Source organism: Carassius gibelio, chromosome A1 (genome assembly GCF_023724105.1).
Source record: "Carassius gibelio isolate Cgi1373 ecotype wild population from Czech Republic chromosome A1, carGib1.2-hapl.c, whole genome shotgun sequence".
In the NCBI taxonomy this organism is placed as follows: Eukaryota; Metazoa; Chordata; class Actinopteri; order Cypriniformes; family Cyprinidae; genus Carassius; species Carassius gibelio.
The window spans coordinates 21,563,088-21,585,137 of NC_068371.1; the positions used below are offsets into that span (position 1 = coordinate 21,563,088).

At 36.5% G+C, this 22,050-nt stretch overlaps 1 protein-coding gene across 1 annotated transcript in view; it reads left to right on the forward strand.

Annotated features, from left to right (window-relative positions):
• Positions 1-22,050, forward strand: part of LOC128015571 (vacuolar protein sorting-associated protein 8 homolog) — a 116,880-nt gene that overhangs the window by 67,518 nt on the left and 27,312 nt on the right. Inside the window, exons 36-41 of the mRNA XM_052599493.1 lie at positions 4,420-4,509; positions 5,867-6,049; positions 6,174-6,255; positions 7,882-7,964; positions 14,350-14,430; positions 21,494-21,663. Of these exons, the coding sequence (XP_052455453.1) occupies positions 4,420-4,509; positions 5,867-6,049; positions 6,174-6,255; positions 7,882-7,964; positions 14,350-14,430; positions 21,494-21,663 (689 nt within the window). The remainder of the gene's footprint in view (positions 1-4,419; positions 4,510-5,866; positions 6,050-6,173; positions 6,256-7,881; positions 7,965-14,349; positions 14,431-21,493; positions 21,664-22,050) is intronic.

Sequence of the window (22,050 nt, forward strand, 5' to 3'; positions counted from 1 at the left end):
GCAAAATGCTTCTGATCCTAGTGACTGATTTGAAACGTTCTTAATGGGCAATCCAATATTTACTGCACATATGCCTCCCACATAATCAGCAATCCTCATGTGTAGTGCATTAGAGACTTTGACTAAGGTTTAGACATTAACTTGTTGCTGAGCTAAAGACTTGATACTTTAATAAGCAAAAGCAATACTTAGCACACACAATTATTGAGTAAATTGTTGCATTAATACTTTTCAGTACTGAAAACATAAATATGAATTAAATATAACTATCAAGTAAATTTGCAACTACCACCTTGGTTGATTTGGAAAGGTCATTGAAGTTGATGTTAATAGCTTTCTTAGAAGTAGGAAGATTTTTTTTTTCTGAAGTTTTCTGTTATATAGTGAGTTATACTGCCTTGATGGACAACTTAAGGGGTTTGGACACTAGATGAGAAATGTTTTTGAAAATCTTTTTCAAATGTTTGCAAAACATGTGTATGCATAGTGTCACCACCATTTGCCGTTTTTTGGCCACCCCAAACTGCTTAAAATCCTGCCGCACCAAATACTGCAGCTAGCATAGTTTTTTTTTTTTTTTTGTATTTATGTGTCTTGAATAAAGTCTATGCTTAATATGTAGAAAGAACTTAATACAGATTGGCCTTTATTTTTCAGTTTGTACTATGTGCTACACCAAAGTTACACTCATTGACACGACTATTGATTTGCTGTAAAAATAGTTTGTAAAAAAGACTCTATAATTAGCCTAATTTACATAAAAGCAGTGGTGGACAGTAACGGAGTAGCTTTACTTCGTTACTGTACTTAAGTACATTTTTCAAGTATCTGTACTTTACTTGAGTAATTTTATTTTGAGTAACTTTTACTTTTACTTCACTACATTCCGAAGCATAAAATCGTACTTTTTACTTCACTACATTTCATAAAACATATCGTTACTCCCTATAATATATCACGTGCTCCGAGACGCAGAAGCGGTGTCTGATTCATCATGAATGAACTGAGTCTTTTCAAAATAAACTTAAATCGGATCGCAAATTGCACCAAACGATTCGTTTAGGAATTAGAATGATCCGATTGCAGCTGTTCTGGAGTCGACCACTCACTGATTCAAATGAACCGTTTAGTGCGAGTCTCCAGAAGTAAGAACCGGGAGATCTTGTGAGCACGCGTGCGTATGATGTTGCTAAAAGTAAGTTATTAATGTCGAAATATTGGATTAATTATTGTAACTGAAAATCATATTTAGGTCAAAATTTTCAGTTGTTTGGGAACTAAATCCGTTGTAAAGAGAGATCTATTTAAGCCCACTGAAATGCTCGAGTGCAGACACATCAATTTTAGGTAAAAAAATAAAATAAAAAATAAAATAAATAACACGGATTAAATACAATAACTCATGCACGTTCAAATTCCCCACTGCCATAATGTTAACAGTTTTATTAAAATGTCCTATGTGACGTCTGTTTTTATATTGTTTATCAACAGTAACGTTATACATATGTATATTGTTTGGATTAACTAGAAGAGTAGACAGACATAAATGTTTATTCATAACCGTACTGAAAATAAGTAAATATTGTTAGCTGATGCTAACTGTCTAACTAACAAGCTTGTTGGTGCTAAGTTGAGGTAATTTTTATAAATAATGTCCAAATATTTTTATTCAACCACCTATATATATATATATATATAGAGAGAGAGAGAGAGAGAGAGAGAGAGAGATTACATCTGGGTAGAAAAGAAAGGATGTGATGTTCAGAACATGGTAACTACAGTAATTATTAAAGTGGGAAGAGATGCACCCTGTTTGGCCAGGGTAGTTTTTAAACCATAGACAAGGTTTGAGAAGGAAAAAATCATTATGAAAATATAATTATATTTTCCTTAATGTTCTTCCTAACTTCAGGTCTTATTATCATGTCATATATAAAGTTACAGTACAGACCAAAAGTTTGGACACACTTTCTCATTCAAAGAGTTTTCTTTATTTTTATGACTAAGAAAATTGTAGATTCACACTGAAGGCATCACAACTATGAATTAACACATGTGGAATTATATATGGAATTATATTAATAACAAAAAAGCTTGAAACAACTGAAAATATGTCATATTCTAGGTTTTTCAAAGTATCCACCTTTTGCTTTGATTACTGCTTTGCACACTCTTGGCATTCTCTTGATGAGCTTCAAGAGGTAGTCACCTGAAATGGTCTTCCACAGTCTTGAAGGAGTTCCCCGAGAGATGCTTAGCACTTGTTGGCCCTTTTTCCTTCTGTCTGCGGTCCAGCTCATCCCTAAACCATCTCAGTTGGGTTCAGGTCCGGTGACTGTGGAGGCCAGGTCATCTGGCGCAGCACCCCATCACTCTCCTTCTTGGTCAAATAGCCCTCGATGCCTTCAGTGTGACTCTACAATCTTCATAGTCATGAAAATAAAGAAAACTCTTTGAATGAGAAGGTGTGTCCAAACTTTTGGTCTGTACTGTAACTTTGATGTTCTGTAAAACAAACTTTAAATTACTTTGTTCTTATTGGTGAAAAACAGATGGTCAACTCTGTTTTCTCTCAGGTACATCACAGTGTAAGCTTCACAGTGAACATTACTCTCATCAGCGTAGTCCATATCAATAACAAAACAAAAATATATCTTGACTCCATATAGTGGTTATTTTGGAAAAAATCCCGGGTATTTTGAGCAGTAGGATTATAAAAAAATATGTGCTAATATAACATTAAATTAAGTAGCCTATATAAAATTGCAAACATCTATCTTTCAGTACTTTTTTATTTAAGTTCATAAAAAATTGAGTACTTTTGTACTTTCACTTGAGTAAGATTGAAAAAGGAGTACTTTTACTTTTACTGGAGTAATATTTTACTATACGTATCTGTACTTTTACTCAAGTACTTGATTTGTGTACTTCGTCCACCACTGCATAAAAGGAAGTTATGTTTACGCTGAAAGTGGAAGATTGCAAATGACTTCATTACTCATGGTTCTTTTTGGTGTGATTTCACCACACTTAGCGTCTTGGTGAACTGGATTTGTTATGGAGTGCTTAGTTTGGGCTGTTAAGTAAAAGTTTGCAATCATTATGGCACATCCGGTTAGAATACAAGGAGTGCCAAACTATGTGCCTTATGTAAACCACATGTTGGTGCAATTTTAGAATGTCATACTTGATGCATTTATCGGTACATGTGCAAATAAGCATATAATCCACGTAACAGCTCTGATAAGCTTGTAAACAAATGTCATAAATAATTATAATCACATTAATTCACACAAGAAGATTGATGTTTGCTGGATCACGATCAAGACGCGTGAATCGTTAATATCTGCAGTCCGTGAATAGCTTCAACAGCAACAATAAACAAATATATTAACAATAAAGATGAGAACATTTAAACTTACTTCTAGCTGCACACACAGACTGGAAATACATTTAGTGGAGAACACTTTAGCTCCGCACTAAAATTCCCGATGCAACGTATTTCCTTTTTTTTCTATTGAAACTACTTGCAGATGCCGTTAAAGCTGTACTGATTCGTACTGTAGTTAGAGCTGCCAGTTAAGCCCACCAATGACTTTCACTGTCCATTATTAGTTATCAGAGTCCTTTTTTCAAAAGGATTGCAGGCTGTTAGTAAATAAGACAATCAGAAGTTTTTGCACTGAAATACAGATGATTGCTGAATTCACTCCTCAAACTACAGGTTTGGCATTGGCATGTTAAAGATTAGGAGACCACACACTATCTAATCAGTCAACATGAAACCAATGATAGAGCAAGTAAAGATTGGCAATCTGATGTAATTAGAGGGCCGGTTGACAGGCTCAGGCAGAAAGATGCCTGCAGGAACGAACAAATGAATGAATAATGGAGGGAGGGAAGGGAGATATCTCATGTGCTGAAGTGCTGAGAAAGACAGACGGGCAGAAGAGAGAATCAATACAGTTACAGAGTAAGAGTGGCACCTGCTAAATATTTGAACAGACACCATGCACACACACGTGCATACACAGTAAGCTCTAAAGTTCTGCCATCTTGCCTTATTCCTGTTTCACTGCTATTTGTATATGTCTCCATATTCAAACCCATCTGCTTGCTGCTGTGTTTCTGTCAGTCTGTATTGTATTTTTATTCTCTGTGATGCTCTCAGTTCCCCTGTTTTTGTGTTCATGGATGCCTGTTTGTGTTTCTCTGCCTTTGACGTCTGTTTGGTTTCAGAATGTGTTCGAATGTTTCATTATGGGAATGGTTTCTCAGAAACAAACTATCTCACCTCTCACTCAGAGTCTGAGCCTGTTCCTCCAGTGGGTAGCTTGGAGTGGATCGTTCGTCTTGATAATCTTGACAATTTGACTGCAACACAATTGACTGGCACATCTCTGTCTTGTCTAATCACAGATCACAGAGAAACACAAGCTGCATGAGGCCACGGCCTACCTGCTGGAGAAGAAGGGAGATGTGCAGGGAGCTTTTGAAGTGCTGCTACAGGTTTGAGCTCTTCGCATCACACAAGCTTGCAGAAAACTGGCTAAGAGGATTTATGCTAGCTTGAAATGCTTATTGACTGCTTTAAATGGCATTTGCTCCATTATGATTGAAATACAATAAAAAATACCTTACAAAAAAAAAAAAAAAAAAGTTAATTTTTGACAGCTTGTTAACATTTCATAATAGAGCAAATGCAAGTAATAACCCTTGAATTTGACCCGGCCCCGGAATCTCTAACACAGATTGATCTATAAACTGCCCCACTGTTATAAAACTGTCTTGATATTTTAATAACAAATACAAAGTAATAAAATAAAGCATAATTCGTTATCTGTTGCTTCCCTACCATCACCTACATTCAGGTACAATTCAGCATCTTGCTCATATTGGGGATTGTGAGCCCCATCTATAAATTACACTAATATTTAATTATGAACTTGCTCTGTAGTAAATAACTGAGCAATGTCAGGATTTGTTGATGATACTTGAGTATTGTTTTTTTTTTTATGAATACTGAAACAGAAAAATTCTGAAAACTCCTCTAAACGTCCAACATAAACATAAAACACCTTTCCTTTTACTGAATATTACTGTAAAAAAACACAATCTCTAAATTTGAAGTTTGCTATGTGGCAGAAAGTCTTTAGTTGTTTCATTTCATTGCATCTCACTGTTCTGCATCTCTAGATCGCCAATGCTGAAATTCAACTTTGAAAAAGACCAACCTCACTGACATTCTGTTAAATGTTCATCTGTTTTTAAATGCAAAAATGTGTCCTGTGGAAACAACTGCAGAACTGCATACAATATGAAGTTGCAATATTTTCGACATTGATACTAATATATGATAACTTGATAACTTGGTCTATTTCATGCATTCTGACTTATATACTCTTCTGCTGTGCAGGACTTGCTCAAGAAGCATTTGTTATTTTGTTTTTAAACAACAAAATCAATAATGTCACCAAAGAAGTGTGTTTTTGGTTGTGAGAGAAAGATAACTGTTTGTTTCGATTTTATCGAACACTGGTGTATTTTCCGTCATCTCATGTCACCTGAGTTTGACTTGTTTTCACATTCATGCAAATTGTGCCACAGTTCCAGAGGAACTGAACTCAGAAAAACTTCTGCATGAAGTCTCAGGTTCAATACCACTTGCGGTCTGCATGGCAGCGTTCACATTTTAGCAATCAAATTTTTATGCCCTCTTTCAGACTAAACTGCCAATGTGAAAGTACCTTCAGAAATAGCCAGTTCATTTGGATGGTGTTTCAGAGAACAGTGTCTTAAATATCCCTGGTGAGACAGAGAGGGCAAGTGGAAATGTGCTATCGATCTGTTGATATCTGCTTCTCAGACCCTGAAGGGCGAACTCCACCAACTTGCCCTGAAAGGCTCAGAGGCAGACAAGCCTGATGGTGAAGAGGGAGAGACAGGTGATGAAGTACAGAGTCTGTTACGAAGAGTGGAGGAAGCTCTCCATGACATCATTGCTTTGTGTCAGAGGAGCTCGCATGGTCTCAACCAGCAGCAAAGAGAGGTGTGTGTGTGTAGTCTGATCATCCTGAGCTGTCTTTTTCATGAACAGAATGTATTGATCTTCTTATTCCCTCTCACTGTGTGTGTGTGTGTGTGTGTGTACATCAATCTTCTCTCACTCTCAGGCTCTGTGGTTTCCTCTCCTCGAGGCGATGATGTCACCACAGAAACTACTCAAAGGTGCCGATGCCAAACACACTTCAGATGGTGAGACAAACATTTACATTTATTTTACATTTAGTCATTTTGCAAACACTTTTATCCAGAGAGACTTACAGTTGGGGGAGACATAAAGCGATTTTTTTTCTTAAAGAGGCAAACAGACACAGGAAGTGGTTGTAATACCAAGTTTTAGGCATTGATCAAATAGGTAGAAACTAGAAAGAAGTATTTTTTTTTTTTAGGATGAAGCTGAATAAAGTAGCTTTGAAACAGATGAATTTTCAGCTGTTGCTTGAAAATTGTCAGTGATTCAGCATTCCAGATAGGGGTGGGAAAATCATCCCACCAGTCCGGAATGATGAATGAGAATGTTCTGGAAAGAGATTTTGAGCCTCTCTGTGATTGTACCACGAGGCGTCGCTCTCTAGCAGACTTCTGGAGGGGATGTAGATTTGTAGTAGTGAGTGGAACTAGGTGGGTGCTGAGCCTGTGGCTGTTCTATATGCAAACATCAATGTCTTGAACTTGACGGCACACTGCGCAAGTGTTGCCAAATCCCTATTTTCCTTGCAGAATTGGGCTACATTTTCCTCTGGAGCCGCGGGATTTTTTTCAACTTTTAGTGGGTTGATGCAATGCCACTAACACAATGTTTATCTCCCTAAACATCATTGGGCTAGTTTTGAGAAAGAATTGGGTTAATTTTGTTGTTAAAAAAAAAAAATTGTTTTTTTGCTCACATCGTCAGTTCAGAACCATGATCTGTTCAAAGTTAAAAATCTGATATTGGCCATATTTAAAACCGCAATGTGAACAGCTATACAAAAAAATTGGAGAATCGAGTATTAAAGCTCACAGTGTGAACATAGCCTAAAAGGTATAGGGTAGGTGGCACCTAGGTAGCAAAATGTAGTTTAAATGTAATGAAGAAATGGTCAGAGATACTATATGTAGGGGTTATACCAAAATGTTGTCTGCAATACAATTGCATGTCTAAATTGTCAAGTTGGTTGCCTAATTTGTGCGTGCTTGTAGTGGTAAGTCGTTTGAGATCAAATGAACCAAGGAGTGAATGGAAGTATGTAGCATAAGGCTTGTCAAGATGAATGTTGTAGTCGCCAAAGACTAAAAGTAGACTGCCATCCTCCAGGAAAGAGGACAGCAGCCCATCCAGCTCCTCTTGGAAGGGGGATAGAATTTTCCCTGGAGGGCAGTAAATTACCACAACCTGGCATTTTATAGGAGCTGTTGCAGTGATCAAATGAGATTCAAATGAGTTACAATTGCATACTGGAGTGTGGGTTGAGCATTTCCACTTGTTAGAAATTAGCAGACAAATTCCCCCACCCCGGCCTACCTGAGGGGGGGTGTGAGGGAGGAGAGGAGAGAGGTGGCAAAGAGAGGACAGAAAAGGAGAATGTTTAAAGGGAGGATACAAATAGTACTTAAGTGCGTTGACGGTTTCTTTGCTCGGTGAAGTCACAGGTATTCTTTTCTGTACCCACTGTAAGTGTTTTAAAGCTTCCTTTTATAAAAATGAAAATTATTAAAACTGATGAAAAAAATAGTTACATTTAAAAAAAAAAAATCTCAGACATTAGAAGAGCCACTGGTGTATAATGAATTTAGCTGAGTGCTCAGTCAGTCCTGATTGTTTCTCTTTTTCCACAGCATTAAAAGAGCTTACTATGAAAGTCTTAAACAGCATGTCCAGTTTTATCGCCCCACCTGCCATCATTCAGCGCATCCTACAAGTAAGTAGATGCTTTGTTGTTTTTAACAGTTAATACAATTTCTGTCTTAAAACTATGCTGCTATTATTCCTGCCTGTTACTAAATGGCAGTCATTGTGTGCATTGTGGGTCGCTCAGTGTGTTCCAGTGATTGTGGTATGTGTGAGATTGTTATTGTTCTGTGGGATTTATGGGATTTGCTTGGAAAGACTTACAGCCTTCTGCCTTGACAATAGGGTAGCAGGCTCAAGCTCAAAATCCCATGTTGCTTATTTGTGCAAAAATGTTGACACCCTCACATGGACATTTAGACAAATTCTGAATTCAGCTGATCCGGGTATGTCTTGAAACTTTAAACATTTCAGGGTTATGGTTTCTAAAATTTAGTTTGTGCAGTTGCTATGTGACATAAAATCCGTTGTACTGTAATTGCAATCCATTACGTCGCTTATAAATTGTTTTTATATACCTTAGTTCATGGTGTGTTGCTGTTATATTCTAATTTAAATTCAGATTTTCTGACTCGGATTATCAGTTTACAATTACTTTATTTTTCAACATAAGGTTTTCGCATCATTCCACTTTTAATTTCTTTTATATCGTTATGTGAACCCAAAAATATCACATATTTGTTTATTGCAAAATTTTATTCATTTACTTTTTTCTCTCTTTTTAAACATTTTTGATTTTTGTTAAAAATTTTTGTTTATCATTGCATTTGCAATCCGTGCTCAATATCTGCTTTCTCAATACGCCACTTTCTCATTCTTTCCAAAGCGATCGGCCCGTTGATCTCCTGAGGTGTCTGTCATTGCCAAGCAACCATCAGCTGCATCTCCATGCATTGTTCCTCTTATTTTAGTAAAAATAATGAGGGCTTGACAAGTCTTAAAGTTCAGGAAATCCCTGGACCGCAATGATGAGCTTCTTCTAGATTTCTCTATTGCTGTTTCAAAGTAACGGAAAAGGTGAGGGAGCTTGATTGGTTGGTTCTTGTCACACAATGTGCGGTGTGCTTGCAGCATTCTGAAAATTTGAGATGTTTTTAACTCGATGCTGTGCGGACACGCCTGGAAAAAACCTCGCACTGCGTGGGAACCACTGATCTATTATAAAGATTCATTATATATATATATAGATCAGTAAATAAAACTCAATAAAGACTTTAGCTGATGTTGCTCGGCGCCACATGACATCTTTTGCATCCGGTGTAGACACTGTGTAATGACAGATGACTGAGAACGATGGGGAATGATTTGCAGTACCACTGACGAACAAACAAACTAGTAAATTATGTGATAAGTATTTCTGCTCCATAGTATAAACAGAGAACTTGCGCAAATCTCGCGAATCTCAAAAGTGATAGTGAAACTAAAAAACGAACGTGCATTCAAAAAGGGGCGGGGGATGGTGCATCACGATGCTGGTGCAACATCGTGATGGACGATGGCATGGTCTGTCAGCCCAACCCTAAGCCTTACAGCTCAGAGTCTTGTGTAGATTCAAACACAGACTGACACACATGCACACTGCACATATTTTTGCTTTCCATGAGATCGATGCGGCAGCTCATGAAACGGTTGAGGCTTTGGGCAGTGGAATGCCTTTATCTGTTTTCATCTGCACATATTCAGTGCTGTCAGCTTTCCCCCATCGATCTTCCAGTCTGCCCCTCCTTATCAGTGCTATTACACCAGCACCCTGCTATTCTGCTTTAACCTGCTGTCATTAGATCCTCTGTCATTTCTTTCAAATCAGGGATTATGATTTATTTAATTTTTTTTGCAAAGATACACCACAGTTAAAAATGTTTACTAACACTTTATGACAGAACTTACTTGCAAACTATTAGTTTATAGTACATTTTTGTAGTTCATAGTTTAGAAATCGTGTTGTTAATATAGTAATAAGCTATATGCATAATGTAATTACATAATTGATTAAAATATATAAATATATTAACGATTTATTTAGCTTATATGTAAGAGTTATAGTTTAAAGAGGTAATGTTTTTGCCCATACGTAACTGAAGTGTAGTATTATTGAAGCAGCGCAACTGTCGTCGTCATTGATACTAATAAGAAATTATTCTTTAGTCGAAAATCTGCATATTTGAATGATTTCAAAAGGATCTGACACTGAAGACTGGAGTAATGGATAAAATAAATTCAGCTTTGTATCACAGGAATAAATTACGTTAAAATATATGCACATTGAAATAAACTTATTTAAAATTGTGATAATATTTCTCAATATTAGGGTGTACTCACACTAGGCATTGTTGCCTTGAACTGAGCCCGAGCACAATTATTAGGTGAGAACCCGAGCCATTATAAACCTAAATATACTTGACTGAATTCAATTAATTGAGAAATGTAGTGTAGTATAGTAATAGTAATAGAATGTTTGCGGTCGTAATGATGACTCAAAGCGGTATCTGTTCCGTACTCCGGCACAGTTATCGCTCACACTGCTTGTGTACCGCGCCTGAACCCAACAGAACCAGGCTGAATGGGCCTTACCTGAGTGCTGCACGGGACGCTCACACTAGTCAAACGAACCGTGTTTTGGGGGTCAAACGTGCTCGGTCGTGTTTCAAAAACCTAGTGTGAGTACCCCTTACGAAAATTAACCATGGTTTTACTACAAATAAAACCAAAAAACCATGGTTACTGTAGTTAAACCATGGTAACCACAAATTAACCATGGTTTTGCTATATTAACCATAGTTTAACCATGGTATTTGTAGTAAATCTGTGGTTTTACAAATGGCAGTAAATACGCCAAAAAACCATGGGTTACTACAGTTTTACTATAATAAAACCATGGTTATTTTTTGTAAGGGACACCCTTACTGTTTTTACTGTATTTTTGATCAAATGAATGCAGCCTTGGTGAACAGAAGAGACTTCTTTCAAAAACGTTTAAAAATATTACCGATCCCTTACCAATCCAACTTTTGAACAGTACTACTGTACATCGCCAAGAAGCATACACGTTACGGCGAAAGTAAATCTAAGACCAAACGTTTACTATCATTATAGTTTTTGACATTGTTCATGTTCATTATGATTTAGTAATGGTCTCTTTTTTTTGTGGCTCATGTTGTTTCATTAATCTCCCTGCCTCAGCATCTATCTGAGCAGCTCTGGTTCTGCCCGGCTGCTGATGGTGACATTTGATGGCATTTGCTCACAGCAGGTAATCATTAGTGCACTGCTGTGAATGCAAATGCACCAATGACAAGGAACAGGAAAGGTTAGAAAGAACCCTATCAATTTATATTAACAGATGGTCGCAATCATGATATTACATAATCAACAGGTGTCATCTTGAATGTGAACTTACACCTGGGCAGAGGCACCTGCAGCTGTACGTACTGTGCTTGCTCGTACTTGTATTCATGTAATTTAAGCTTAGAATTGATTTCCAATTTGTTAGCACTCCACAGATTTATAAGATAAGGGGTGGTTGTCTACACCAGACTAGGCATGTCAATTTTCGGTCATTTCCATGATCGATTGTCATTTGAATTAACCATCAATTAATCAATGAATCGTTAACCTCAATGCTGCAAAATGCATCTATTGAAGCAGCATGCAGTCATTGGCATGCAAGGGCAATTCCAGGATTTTTTCACCTGGACTTTCTTCACAGTTAATAGGGGCCAATCTTATGTTGTGCATTTGGTCACACTATATTTTAAGGTCCAAATCTAGCTATTAACAAACCATTAACTACGACTTTTGTCTCAATAAACTCCTAATATGCTGCTTTTTAATAGTTAGCAAGGTAGTTATTAAGTTTATGTATCAGGTAGGATTAGGGAAGTAGCCTAGATGGTCATGTAGAATAAATGCGTTATAATTACTAATAAACAGACAATATGTAATAGGCACACTGATAAGCAAGTAGTTAAAAGTGATAACTTCTTAAATACACTTTTTATAATGACGTAATATTATAATACATATACATATTACTACAATTCTGAATTATTGTCAAAATAATTTAATAAATTATTAAATAAATTTAAATAACTATTTGTATAAAGATAAAAATAATGAATAAATCTGCTGAAAAAATGATGCATTATCAGTTTTTTAATATCAAATCATGCTCATCAATAATAATAACTGAGAAAACAACCTTTCAAACATAATATTATGATTGATTTTATTTGTCAATCACACATTGTGTAGCTAACTGGTTTATTCTCTCCTAGTAATCAGTCAGCATCTTTGATCGTGTCTTTGCATTGACTTTGTATTTAATCTCCTCGCGCAAATCGTTGAACTCGCGTTAAATCCATGATTTATCTTTCCGTCTGATTGATGGCCATCAGCGGTTGGGTAGAAGACAACAAATTGTCTCCGGTTGCTATTGTAACCTTGGTTCCCTGAGAGGCGGGAACGAGTCAGCGAAAGTGGAGAAGGGAGGAGTTCCCATATACATCTTAGCTGATGTAATGTTGAGTTACCGCCTCGAGAAGGGAACCCATCATTCCACGCTCCTCCTCAGCGTCATCAAACCATGCGATTGTTATTGTTTTGATTGTGCGCCCTCTCGTGGCAGGTCCTACAACCTGTACCTTTAAATGTTTATTTCTGTTTGGATTTGATTACAGCTTGTTTACAGAGGGTCTGAATAGTGATAGCTGTTGTTTGGGAGGCTGAATAACACTTGCAACTAGAGTGACATGCATATCCAGTAAGGAGTTTAGTCAAGGATGATCTGAGTCAACCATGCTGAAATAATTAGTAGACCACCTCTTGTCTTTCTCTCTGTCTCTTCCTGAAGCAGTAGTCATGCTGTACAACTCAGAGAAGGTTAATAATAGCTTCCAGAGGCGTACTTCAAAACGTGGGGGTCTCTAAAAACCATGAGAACCATTTGCTTCAGGGTGAAACAGTTTTGCCGGAAATAGAAAGTGATGTTATTTTACACAATTATTATCTTGCAGCATATACATTCTTTATGTGCTAAATTGTTTTCTTTATATCATTCTGTAAATCTGGGAGGCTGCAGCAAGTCCATAACAGTTCATCAGTGATTTAAAATTGTAACCAATTAGTATACATTTGACCAAAATTAATATTACAACTGTTTCTTTAATGTATCATTATTACACAACAAAACACACAGCGTCTTAACAACATGGCGGTAGAGCAGTGGCAGCAACAATAAAGTTATTATGCCTTCTTTCTTTGCATGAACAAAACCTCCCACATCATGACGTAGACGTGGGGGGCGTTTGTAAACGAGGCATTTTAGTGGGGTGTGGACGAGTCTTAACATTTAAAAAAAGAATATATCTTCGTGTTTGAGACTTTAGTCTTTGCAACTAGGGATCTTAGATACTCACGGACAGCTTGTAACAGTTCAAAGAGAAAGGAGAGCTTGAAATGGCATCATATTGGGTTCATTAGTTCATATGGAAGCCCCTGTGGATTAGAGGTATGTCTCATACACCAAGGGTTGCTCCATAAGTGGTAGTTGAAGTTTTTGTGCTATATAGTAATGAGTCAAGTTAATTCAGTTTTGTTAGTTTTCATTCTTCTTGTAAAACATATGTTGGATTTCAAACCTGAGCTCAATGGATTTGATATTCCAGATGTTTGTGTGAATAATGGTCTGTAATGAGGATGTGCAGTTTTGGGCTTGGTGAATTAGCTTCTTTCATTTTGTGTGGAGGAGGCAGAATATAACTACAAAGTTTAATGTCTATAATATAAAGTTTTATTCTCCGTTCTCGTCATAAAGGATCAGTAAAGTACCCTATTGGGATCAATGAAAAGTATCTTATCAGGATCAATAGAGTATAATGTGTTGTCGTAGGAGAACAAGCTGACAAAGGCAGTCTGAGGAGAAATGACTTTTTCATGTTGAGAAAGTGTGAAGAAATGGAGAGTAAGAATAGAAGTAATATGAATATAAAATAATGGATGAACAGAAATCTGGTGTCATTGTGTGACCTTCATGTGTTTTCCCCTCAATAACAATGTAATGTGTGTACATTTCTGCCTCTCAGAATGAACAGGATCCTGTATGTGTGTGAGAGTCTTCCAGGTCTTGATCTTTGTGACTGCTTCAATCTGAGCCCCTACTGAGGGCAGAATTACCCAAGTGTGTGCAGTCTTGCGATAGCAGCTAGTGGTGTGTGTGTGTGTGTGTGATGTTTCTGAGACCGCACTCCTTCGTCATCTAGGAGTTATCAGCTGTCATTGTGTTTGTAGTCTGGCAGCATGCACTGTGTTTTCTCTCTGATTTGTGCTTAAGTCGGTTTACTTCTGAACATGCTTTTAAAATTGACTTACAAACTTTATACTGACAGACACAGATTTCTGCTAGTGTGATCAAAGCTATGAGAAAATAATGTATCTCTTAAATGTGTTCTCTCTTGCAGGACCCTGTGTATGGGAAAGGAAAACTGGCTGAGATTCAGGGACTCATTTTAGGGATGCTAGAAACCTTCAACTATGAACAGGTAGTGTGTGTGTTTGTGTGTGTGTGTGTGTGAGAGAGAGAGAGAATGTGAGTGTGCGTGTGCATGTGTGTATGTGTATCTGTGTTTAAAAGCATCATTTTTGTGTGAGTGTTATATAGCAATTTGAACTCATCAGCTTTGTTACTGTTGAAATTCTTTCTTTTATAAATGCATTTTTACACCATAGAGAAGCATGTTCATCACTGTTTGTCTTAAGTTCTTGTATTCGTGTGGGAGTGTGTGTGTATGATCAAAATTTTTTTTTATTTTTATTTATTGCTGTCCTGTTATTACATAACATGACATAACATAGCAAAAACATGTTTATGAGAATGTGTACTTGGACAGGAAGTACAACTTATTATTATTAATTTACCTAGAATGAGGGCACAAATTATTATATTGAGGTCAAGATTTACTTAAAACAAGGGCATTATTAAGCAAATGATTAAATTGTGCACATGATCTAGTAAATTGAGGGAACAAACAAATAAATTGTGCCAACATTTTATTTTTCTAGCATGTCATGTGCGGGGCTCCATAGTTTACATATATCTTACAAGACAAAATAATAACTGAATATAACATATAAATATATAATATAACAATGACCCCGTTAAAATTTTACACGCTTGATTCTTAATACTGTTTGTTTTATGTTATGTGATAGTTGTTCATGAGTCCCTTTTTTTTCAGCTACCCACTTTTTTAGCAGAAAAATCCTCCAGGTCCTGCACATTTGTTGGTTTTCCAGCATCTTCTTACATTTTGAACCTTTTTCAGCAGTGACTGTATACTTTTAAGATCCATTTTTTCACACTGAGGGCAATTGAGGGACTCATCCACAACTGTAATAAAACATACACTGATGCTCAAGATAGCAACATGATGCAACATGGGGGTGGAGCAGGGGGGTAAACTTTTTAAATTGGATAATCAGGGTAAATTGTACTTATTTTGTCTGCTGTGGCAGTACAGAAAGTAAAAATATGATCTTTAAATAACATCAGAAACATTTACACGTCATCATCTTCAAAAGTTCACGCCTGAGGTCATTTTCATTAGCTACCAATAGCTGCTTGCATACAATTCAAGGCAATAATGTTTGCCTACAGAACCACCTCTGGCGCTGCACCCCTTTACCTAAATTCATTACTTCAAACGTATGTGCCCTCTAGAAGCGTGTGTTCTGCAAGTGAACATCACTTTATTGTGCTATCCCAAAGAGACACAAAATCACTTAGACTTTAAAATTAAATTCCCTCCTGGTGGAATGACCTGCCCAACTCATCTTCTAATCTTTAATCTAATCTAATCTTTTTGTATTCTATCTGTTTTCTCTTTATTTATTATACATTTGACAAAAGCAAAAAAGGTCTCCAACACTAGCTTGCTCTATTCTTAAAGCCCTTGCTACATGTACTGTGTTAGACTAACCTAATTTTTTCGTTGCTTTGGATAAAAGATTCTGCTAAATGTCAATGTAAATTTATTTATTTGTTTATTATTAGGTGGTAGTACAGGGTTTGTTAGGTGTTGATACACAACCCGACAGCCTGTTAAATTTGTCCATGGGTAAATAGCTACCCATGATGCATCATTCATGTCTTACTTTCATATTTACTGCACACTTGCTGCTTCAGACAGCAGCATAGAAAGATACATCATTTAGCGCAGTTAAATTATAATGAGATCTTCTCTTACTGTTCACACAGCTGAAGCAACAGCAGCTAAGTTCACAGGGTTTTATGTGATAATTGGAATGAGATGTGGAGGTGAGATCCTTTGGGAAAAAAAATCTTTATGGTATCTATCTTATTTTGTTTTTCAGTGTATCTTGATTCTTGGTTTAAGAATCGTTTAGACATTTGCACTAGAAAACAGCATAACTCTCTTTTGCAATGCAATCAAAATGTACAGTAAAAATTCCATATTCTAGTTGTGTTTTTGTTTTTTGAATGAATTAAAAGTAATGCAGATCTTTTTGAAGATTTGTTTTCAAACTGTTGCTGGTATATGTTTAGCAAATTTTGGATTTGTATTTATTAATCGATCAGCAAAAAAATAAGCTGATCAAATAAGTGTACCTACTACCTACTTATAAAGAAACCAGTTTCTAATATTGGCTTTTTCATGCTTATTTACAACATTCTAGTGGTTTTAATTTGTATTCTATACTATAAATATTGGTATAAATAATAATAAAATAAATATTCTACATTGAAACTATTAAGAGAGTATGGACCTGTTAGGACATGTTTCACCAATATTCATAAAAACAACACCGTGATGGGTCATGCACACACACACACACACACACACACATACATAAGTACTGTACCTTTTCAATCCCACTGAATAGCTTTTAACAGAGGGACGCCATTTAGAGGAAGTATCATACTTAACTTATTCCAGTTTATCCTCACAGCTGCTTTAACAGGTCAGTTGAGGGTGGAGTGTTATGAGAGCTCATTAATGGCTGTTTCTTCATTAATTAACAAGTGCATGATTCAAGGCTCTCTGGAAGTATTAGAAACCGTAATGGTTATCAGTGGCATGCACACATACACCCTACAGTTTTGCTTAATGAACAACTAAATACTTTCCCATAAATAGTCTCCCCTCATCTCAAGACCTCACACAACTTTCTTTAAAGCTGCCTGAAAACTTCTGAAGCACAAATTCTTATTTGGGTTTGTGTTATTATATTGTAGCAATTGGATTAAATTCCTCCCTCATTTCGGCTTTACTGAAAAGGGCTTTGCTTTTTATTTTCTGAAAGTCAAGACAAAAGAAAGAAGAATAAAGAGACATTGTTATCTGAAATTTAACTGAACTTGTCTGACACTTATTGATATTGTTTTTGCAATGCTAATTTATTTTATAGATTTTTGTTTATTAGTATAGAGTTGCTTTCTCCACCTTAGTGTCAGCTATAGGCTAATTGCATCCAGGAATTTGCATCAGACTTCAGTGTGTTCCCTTTTATTCCTTTCTAATCTATATTTGAAAAAAATAATGCTAAATCAAGTTGTTACTTTTGAGAACTGAACCTTAAAAAGTGGAGTTTTCCTTCGGCCACAGTGTACATTAATCAACTGATGAAGTATGAGTTGAACTTTGACTTTTAGTACAATGCACAATTCTTTGAAACCTTTGAAATCCATTAGCCCTGTCCCTGGAAGTTTTCCAAGCATATGAAGAACATCAGAAACAGAATGAAGCATTAGTTTACTGTTGGTGACTGGTTTTATCATGCCCCTGTCTGGTCTAGACATGATGTGGAAATTGTCTCTTCTGAACCTCTAGAAAAGACATTTCTGGGTTAGTTAATATATATGTTGTTTCTTGAGGCTTGCCTTAAAAGTTTCTGAAAATGTGCATTTTCAGCCCCAGAAAAGCATACCTGAATTAGTTCATTTCAATTAACTTTGCATCTAATGGATTCAGTAAAATAAAATCAAATACAATTAAATAAAGTACAAATAAAGTACAATACAGTACTGCCAAGCTACCCTAAATTGGTTAGTTAAACTTTGGTTTAATTTGTCTATCAGATTAAATTGGAGTTTATTAGAGCAGTATTTATCTGACTCAAGGGGTATTAACATTTAAACGACTTGCCTTTAAACAATAAAAAAAATCGGTAACACTTTGTCAGGGTGCGGGCTAGACAGAGGACTCAGATGCAGAGTAGGGAAAATGAGAATGGTTATTCTCGTCAAAAAATAACATAAACAATAATTAAATGCTCTGGCACACACAGAAATCTCTGACCGGCACACTGCGGACCACTCGCTCTGCCGGATCTCCGAACTATGGATCCTTAAGGGGGTCGCACACCGGACGAGAAGCATTAAAATTCGAACACATTATTCTCTATGAGGGTACACACACCGGCGGCGCCATTCGGCGTCTGTCCGCGGCGCCCAGCTATGACTCAAAACGCTGTTCAAATTTCTGCCACGCCACAGAGCGCCATCTGCATAGTTTTATATTAAAAAACCCATATGTTATAAACTGAAACTAAAATACAGTACATTTGTTTCATTGAAATAAAACATTACAAAGTGTTTGGTTACAGACTTATAACACAGATTCTTATCATTAATTAACATTCAAAACTCAGCTTTTATCAATTAAAATCATATATTTAAAATAATAATAATAGATGAAGTTAAAACATTAAAAGTTAAACCCATCTTGCTGCGAAATTGAGCTGGCGCATATAGAATCTGCGCGTCCGGTGTGCGATACCTCGAGTTGTCCTACATGTGGCGCGATGCGACGCAGCGCTTCTCGTCCGGTGTGCGACCGCCTTTAGACAGGAAAACAGAAGGTTAGAATGAAGCTTGGACACTACACAAAACACGGGCAAAGACAAAACAATCTACTCACAACGACAGACAGAAAGGCAGAGATATGTAAGGTGGGGGTGGGGGAACGAGTGGCAGGTGGAGAAGAATCAGCTCGTGATATGCACACCCCCGTCACGATCAGAGCTGATTGCCCAGACCACGAGCTACCGAACAGACAGGACAACACAGACTGCAAGTTGAGAAGGCACTCTGCACCGTGACACACTTTAAAAGAAGGTTCCATTAGTTAATGTTAGTTCATGTGTTAACTAACATGAACAATACATTTTTTACACTATTTATTAATCTTTATTAGTCAGTGTTAGTTAATGAAAACTACAGTTGTTCATCGTTCATTCATGCTAATTCACAGTGAATTAACTTATGTTAACAAGCACTTTTGATTTGAATAATGCATTAGTAAATTTTGAAATTGAAATTAACTAAGATTAATAAATACTCTAGAAGGATTGTTCTTGCTTCGTTCATGTTAACTAGTTAACTAACATTAAAGCTGAAGTAGGTAACTTTTGTAAAAATGTATCTGTGAAACCTGTCATTATGTCCTGACAGTAGAATATGAGATAGATAATCCGTGAAAAAATCAAGCTCCTCTGGCTCCTCCCAGTGGTCCTATTGCCATTTGCAGAAATTCATCTGCTCCCGGTAAGAAACAACCAATCAGAGCTGCGGTCCGTAACTTTACACCATGAATCCATTTTCCAAAACCCTGTTTTTAGCTTGTCCTGGATCATTAGGGTACACCTATAATAAGTGTTTATATTCTTACTATTTTAGATTGCTTCGGGGGTACCGCAGCGGAGTAGCCCAGTACCGTTGTGATTCTTCATAGACATAAAATGAGAGAAGTAGCTCCGGCTACAATGTTCGTCCGCAAGACGCAAGCAGTTCTGTTTATTAACCGCTAGAGCGTCAAAAGTTACCGACTGCAGCTTTAACTAATGGAACCTTATTATAAAGTGTTACCAAAAAATCTGAATAAAACCAGTAATAAAACTTATTCCTAAAACTTAAAATAAATATTTATTATGTTAAATTAAAAACATGAAATGTCACAAAGGAACTTCTTTAAACATGCAAGTATTATTTAAAAAATTGTATAACTGATTCACTAAACTCTTAGTGAATGGAGAATCTCCTGTTGCTGAGCTCCTATCATGCTACTAAAAATGAAAATATTTTGCCATTTTATCTCTGTTTCACTTGCACTGTTTGTATGTTTAAGATGTCACCAGATAAGGTTGGTTATGCAGTCTTTTAGTTTGTATGTGGAAGTAAGTGTGTGTCATTGTATGTTTGCTCTTTCCCTTCCATGACCAATGGGAATTTGCAGCTTGTCATTCAAAGGAAATAGAAGTACCACCTGACATACCCCCCAAACCCCCCCCCCCCCCCCCCCCCCCACACACACACACAAATTTCCCCTTGCTTTTGAGACTCTCCTCTTGGAATCCCTGCAGTAAATAATTTGAAGCCACAAAATTGAGATGTCAATTACACACACATACTGTAAATACACACACTTGAACAATCCCTTCGGAAAGCTTGTCCTGGCATACATTTCAACACAGACCCAGCAGAATTTGCCCCAATAGCTGATGAACATACTGTAAATACACACACTTGAACAATCCCTTCGGAAAGCTTGTCCTGGCATACATTTCAACACAGACCCAGCAGAATTTGCCCCAATAGCTGATGAAATATTTTGAAATGTATTGTCATATCATCGGAAATGTCTGTCAAAATTAAATGTGCTTGCCGATATGTATGTGTAATACTCAAAATGCTGCACTAACAGCAAAAGGAAAGAACGTACATCAAGCCTCTCTCTCTCTCTTTTCTCTCTTTCTTTCTCTCTCTTCTCTCTTTCTTTCTCTCTCTCTCTCTCTCTCTCTCTCCTTCTCTTCAGTCTTTTTTTCTGACCTTGCTGAAATCAGTTGCCTCTGGTGAGGAGACTGTGTAGATTAACAGAGATTCTTCCACTCATGAAAATAAACTAAACCAATTTAATGGAAGCACAAGCTCAAATGTTAATCCATTTCACAAATTTATTCACAAAGATATTTGATTGTGATAAAAAAAGATACGCTTAAGAGAGTTGAAATGGCATTTTTTTCCCATTTAGCTTCTGAGTCGTTTCACATGCCTCATTGGTTTCAGTCCTGATAATTTGTATATAATTATTATATAAATAAGATAATTAGTTATGGGAAAATTCTTCCATTGCCTGTGGTTGTTAATGAATAAATGTGTTCCCTCATGAATTAAACTGAAATAGGGTAGTTGACACACAACTTAAAAATGAACTTTTTTAACATAAAGATGTGTTAAAACACATAAGAAAAATTGTATATTGTTAGAAACTGTAGCTGTTCATCATTTCCTGGAATCTGTTCAGAAGATTAAATATGCTGGCTTTCATGCATTTTCCATCCTTGTGTAAGGGGAAAATCATTCAAATGTATTCAGATATGGTAAAATGCATTTCGTAGTAGACACTTATTTGTAGCTGAAAGCATAACCAAGTCAAGGTATTTAATTAACAGAGTCGCAAATTTGTGATGGATGTGTAGATTTCATCTGAATAAGCATAATTAATGGACAATGTGTGCTGACCTCTTTGCCATAACTTCTTTAAAGCTTTCCAATGGTTTACTTTACCTCTCCTTTCTTTCTCTCAGACATTGTTGGAGACGACCACCAATCTGTTGAATTCAGATCTTCATTGGTCTCTGTCACACCTGCGCAAGGCAGTCAGTAGAGGGCTTCACCCAAGACAATACCACTGCAACATCTGCTTACAGCAGTACAAGAGACGGCAAGAGAGCGAGGAGGAGATCATTATCTTCAGGTATTCATAGGAAGACCAAAAAAAAACCTTATTCAATTCACAAAAACAAGTAACTAAATAATGCTATCAGTCAAATTGATCTTTATATTTATATACCTGCTTATGATGGGTACCAACCAGTATTAAAATAATAATCCAGGCCAAAATTAACAAATTTTAATAAATCATGTAGCCCCATGTCGTTCCAAACCAATAAAAGCTTTGTTTGTCTTCAGAATGCAATTGAAGATATTTTGGATGAAAACCGGGAGGCTTGTGACTGTCCCATAGACTGCCAAGTAAAATATATTGTAAAAGGTCCAGAAAAGTATGAAAAGCATCATCAGAATAGTCCATCTGCCATCAGTGGTTAAACCGTAACGCTATAAAGCGACGAGAATACTTTTT